Source organism: Nanorana parkeri, unplaced genomic scaffold (genome assembly GCF_000935625.1).
Source record: "Nanorana parkeri isolate BGI_ZX_2015 unplaced genomic scaffold, ASM93562v1 scaffold2731, whole genome shotgun sequence".
NCBI classification, from domain to species: Eukaryota; Metazoa; Chordata; class Amphibia; order Anura; family Dicroglossidae; genus Nanorana; species Nanorana parkeri.
Window position 1 is genome coordinate 41,644 of NW_017308999.1, and position 5,124 is coordinate 46,767.

Consider the following 5,124-nt stretch of genomic DNA (forward strand, 5'->3'; position numbering starts at 1 on the left):
TTGTGACGGTTCGGGAAGTGGAGGAGAACGAATCATATGAGGAGTGGGCGGCGCCCTGGGGGAAATGTGCGGGTCGGGTTCCCTGTGCACAGGACAACATCTTCTGGTAATATAAAACATGGCGGAGACAATGTCACTGGAATATAGACAGGACCGACAGGCTCCGCCCCCTTCAGCTTGCGCGGGGTCCCTTCTGCTGTTCCACATGAAGCGGCGAATCCACCGGCTGGCTCCGTCACCGCAGTCAGTCATGTGACGTAGATTCTTGAGGCTCGCTTCGGTGCCGACTCCCCCGGCCGGGAGGTCTCACTCTCCTCCGAGGATTGCAGCTTGTGGAACTTCTCCGATTTCAGGAAACGGCCGTAACTGTCATACTTCATGAGGTTAAATATCTGCAAATACACGAGAAGGGATCGCGGGAAGGGATCGTGAGAAGCAGGGGGCGTAACCGCACATCATGGGGCCCCCCAGCAACCTCCCTACTGTCAATGATATTAAAGTCAGGTAGCAGGAGAGCTGCATGCAAAGTCCCCCCCTCCCCCCCTGTACATCTGATGTCAGCTCTGCTTGATTAATGTCAGTGTCAGCAGCAAATGCTGCAATCCTTATTGGGGCCCCTTCCACCCCCAGGCCCCATAGCAGCCGCATGGGCAGCTATGGCTATGGTTATGCCACTGGTGAGAAGGGATTGTGTGAAGGGACTATGGGAAGTGATCATGGGAAGGGATGAGAGGGTCTGTTTGGGTTTGGATCCTGAACTTGGTGCCGATCCCATTGGCGTCTGTCGGGGGGCCAAGGAGAGGGATGACCAGGAGAGGGATGACCAGGAGAGGGATGACCAGGAGAGGGATGACCAGGATAGGGATCACAAGGAGAGGGATGACAAGGAGAGGGATGACCAGGATAGGGATCACAAGGAGAGAGATGACCAGGAGAGGGATGACAAGGAGAGGGATGACAAGGAGAGGGATGACAAGCTGCATCTGGAGGGATTAGGGGCACTGACTTGAATTCTGATTGCTAGCTCTGTGGTCAGGTGACCCCCCTCTCTTCTCGCCGGCACTTCGAGGGAACGACCTCCGATCGCGGGACGCAGGAACTCTATTTATCTTGACACAGAAGTCACCGAGGATTCTCTGAGAGGTGACACATGTCACACATATGTGCTAAACGTGTCACATACATGTGGAGGAGTTTGAGATGTAACAATGTAATGAACATGGGAAAAGATTTAACCGTTTCATGACTGGCGATACTTTGTGTCAGGGTCATCCTGCGGTGTGACGATACAATGGGCTCTGAAGCTTAACCCCAAAGGGGCGATTACTTGTCCCCTCATTACCCCCTCAGTATCGCCCCTCCCCCCGCCCCCGCTCGCTTTGATGGAAGGAAGTGTTTAGCTTTATACGGCCGACAACGAGATCAATCTGTTGTCACCGACTGGCAAAGACAGAGAAATGTAGAAGGGGGGGCGAACAGCAACTCTGCTCCCCCTCCCAACAGTGTCTCAGCCAGGAGCTCGGCTCCCTCTGCTCCCCATACTCAGGAGGAGCAATGTGATTTCAATGGAAAAAAACTGGCTGCACAAATATTCACCCCCCCCCCCCCCCCCGATCCGGCGCTGTCAGGGGAAGACACGTGTTCTATGGGATTGGGATCTGCACTCCAGGACATGAACACCCAAAAATCTCTTCCCTGCGTTCTGCATCGGGTCTCCTTCCGGGATCCCACAGAATTGTTCTGTGTTCGTTTTACCCTCAGCAGTCCTCCGAGGCCTTCTACAGGGAAAGATCTCCACCACCATGCTTCACAGTGGGGAAGGTGTACTGAGGATGATGCGCACAACTCCCATGAAGCTGAGGCTGGTGAGGGACCTCGGCCTGGACAGCGTCTGTAGACACAGAGAGTCTCGGACCGGCACAGCCAGAGAGACGGAAACAATACTTCCCTCAGACCCGGGCTTCTGTCTATTTGTGGGCGGCGGCATCACTGAGCCTCCCAGGAAGGCCGGGGGACCTCAGAATCCAATGTTCTTCTGGTTCCTGGTTCCTGGTTCCTGGTTCTGGAGCTGGCCATTGAAGGATGCAATAGGCCGGCTCCTGGAAGTGCTGGAAGTCCGGGCCGAGGTGTTTTTGTACTTCTGGGGGGCCGGGCTTTTTAAAGCCATTTCTGTTGTGAAAGAAGGGGGCTGACCACAGAGCCCACTACTTCTGGCACTGAGACCATCTGCATTTTGCCACAATGCTCACCTCTGGTCTGCTTCTTCATCTTGGTTGTCACCCTCCCATGGTGGCCTCCCTCACTAGTCACCACTTTGAAGGCCTCTGTTGATAGTCTTCTCCTTAGTGGCCTTCCTCACTATTCTCTTCCTTGGTGGCCTCCCTCACTACTCTCCTCCTTGGTGGCCTCCCTCACTACTCTCCTCCTTGGTGGCCTCCCTCACTACTCTCCTCCTTCGTGCCCTCCCTCACTACTCTCCTCCTTGGTGGCCTCCCTCACTATTCTCCTCCTTGGTGGCCTCCCTCACTATTCTCCTCCTTGGTGGCCTTCCTCACTACTCTCCTCCTTGGTGGCCTGCCTCACTACTCTCCTCCTTGGTGGCCTCCCTCACTATTCTCCTCCTTGGTGGCCTCCCTCACTATTCTCCTCCTTGGTGGCCTCCCTCATTATTCTCCTCCTTGGTGGCCTCCATCACTAGTCTCCTCCTTCATTGTCAAATCTCTTTTATTGTAATTACTATGAATGGGTTCTGGTAATGAGGGGTGTCGGTATAAGAAGGGGGAGGGGTCTTCGTGTACTGTGGGGTATAAGTAAAAGGGATATAGAGTCTCAGTGTAACAAGCGGGGCTCCTGGTAGTTTGGGGTGTCAGTGTAACAAAGGGGCGAGGAAGGGTTACCTGCTCCTGCAGTTTCTCGAACATCAGAGGGTGAGGCTCTTTCAGGATCTGCTCCCCGATGCGGGACTGACCCTCCACGTTGACCTGCGATGAGGCTTTGCTGGACAGGAAGGTGTTGTAGATGTGTTGGGCCTTTTTCTGCATCTGGAGAAGAAGGGAAGTGGAGGTCATTATGTGTTCAGGTCCAATGAGGGAAGAAGGGACAGGTGAGTGTTGGCCAATACAAGTGGGACATCATGTGACATTGAGGTACAATCCTATTGGCTCAGACACCGGCAGGATAAAAGTATTTCTGGAGCCATATCCAGCTAGAACTTCCTTATTGCCTCCTGCTGATTGGCTGCCTAGAAAAGCCCATCAATCCCACCCCAGTGGACACCATCGGGGGTGGAGGGGTCATCTTAATGGACCATACCTGATCCCGTTCTTCCGTTTTCTTGAAATCTTCACACGCCAACCAGAAGAGCAGGTTCTCCTCGCTGTACTCCCTCTTCAGGAAGTCCTAAACCAAAATCAGAAACATACTCGGGTCAGCATCTCACTGAGAGGAGCCGCCATTGTCCTCCACTCTGTATGGGCGGATCATGGTACAGAGCAGATGACACAGAAAGAGAAGGTCCATGTTCCCCCTCCCACCAACACCAATGTATGGGGGTATTCCTCCTCCCACCAACACCAATGTAAGGGGGGTATTCCTCCTCCCACCAACACCAATGTAAGGGGGATTTCTCTCCCCCCACCAACACCAATGTAAGGGGGTATTCCTCCTACCACCAACACCAATGTAAGAGGGTATTCCTCCTCCCACCAACACCAATGTATGGGGGTATTCCTCCTCCCACCAACACCAATGTAAGGGGGTATTCCTCCTACCACCAACACCAATGTAAGGGGGTATTCCTCCTCCCACCAACACCAATGTAAGGGGGTATTCCTCCTCTCACTGAACACCAATGTATGGGGGCCACTCCTTCTCTTGCTCACCGCCCATATAATGAGCTGTGTGGTGCATGTACCTGAGTGCTGTACATTACATAGCCCTGAGCAGTGCACTGACTCCATACATGTGCAGGTTACTTATGGACTCTACACCTAATCCCCAGTCGTAGGGGTCCCCAAAGAATCGGGGTCCACCAGCCTTCAGGTTGGTGGACCAACAGACTCAACCCCTATCAGGAGCCTTGCGCCCGGGCCCGGATTTCCCACAAGGCCACCGAGGCCCGGCCTCGGCGCGGCAGCGGTGACCTAGGGGTCGGATCATGTGACTAATCTGCCTGAATCTCTTGTCTCTACCACAGATGTCCTGGACTCGGGCGGTGCTGGGGACATGGAGCCGTGCTGGGGACATGGAGCCGTGCTGGGGACATGGAGCCGATCTTGATCCTGCAAAACATTGATACAGATCCACATAATGATCTGTCGCACAAGCTAAGACTTAACCCCGCGGGTGGCTGAATGGGTGCGCAGCTGGCTACAGGATTCACTTTGGTTCACTGATGATGGTGATAATTGTTCCACACGTACAGGTGAGATCATGTATGGAGGGAAAGGGAAAGTCCAATCTCTGAACAGAACAAAACAGCGGAGAGACAAAACACAATGACACACAAGAAGGGTGGAGGAGAATCAGCTGAACAGCATCAAATACACACTATTGCCAAAAGTATTGGCCCCTCCCCCTCCCAATCATGTGATTCCGGTGTTCCAATCCCCTCCATGGCCCCTGGTGTATAGGACGAGGCCCCTCCTCCAAATTCATGTGCGTTTAATGGTGTCCCAATACTTCTGGCAATGTAGTGTATGTAGTTACATTTTGTTACAATGACGCTCTGCTGAGGTTTTATGTATCTGTAATAAAGTGTTTGAAGGGTAGAAGAGCCAATCCTGTGCGTGCCGGATAAACCGGGAGTGCGCCGAGACTTCCATGTCCTCATAGGATATGCCCACACACGCGGTGTGCCCATAGGTGCTCTTTTAGGATCCCGCCCTAGCCTGCACCCATATACACAGCAGGCTGAGGACTGAACACGGCCCCTGGAGAGGACTGAACACGGCCCCTGGAGAGGACTGAACACGGCCCCTGGAGAGGGCTGAGCTCGGCCCCTGGAGAGGACTGAACACGGCCCCTGGAGAGGACTGAACACGGCCCCTGGAGAGGGCTGACCTCGGCCCCTGGAGAGGGCTGAACACGGCCCCTGGAGAGGACTGAACACGGCCCCTGGAGAGG

At 54.1% G+C, this 5,124-nt stretch overlaps 1 protein-coding gene across 1 annotated transcript in view; it reads right to left on the bottom strand.

Annotated features, from left to right (window-relative positions):
• Positions 1 to 248: 248 nt before the first annotated feature.
• RGS10 (regulator of G-protein signaling 10) overlaps positions 249 to 5,124 on the bottom strand; it is a 10,387-nt gene continuing 5,511 nt past the window's right edge. The window contains exons 3-5 of the mRNA XM_018574088.1: positions 3,313 to 3,399; positions 2,898 to 3,041; positions 249 to 392 (exon numbers count right to left, since the gene is read on the bottom strand). Coding sequence (XP_018429590.1) covers positions 249 to 392; positions 2,898 to 3,041; positions 3,313 to 3,399 — 375 coding nt within the window. The remainder of the gene's footprint in view (positions 393 to 2,897; positions 3,042 to 3,312; positions 3,400 to 5,124) is intronic.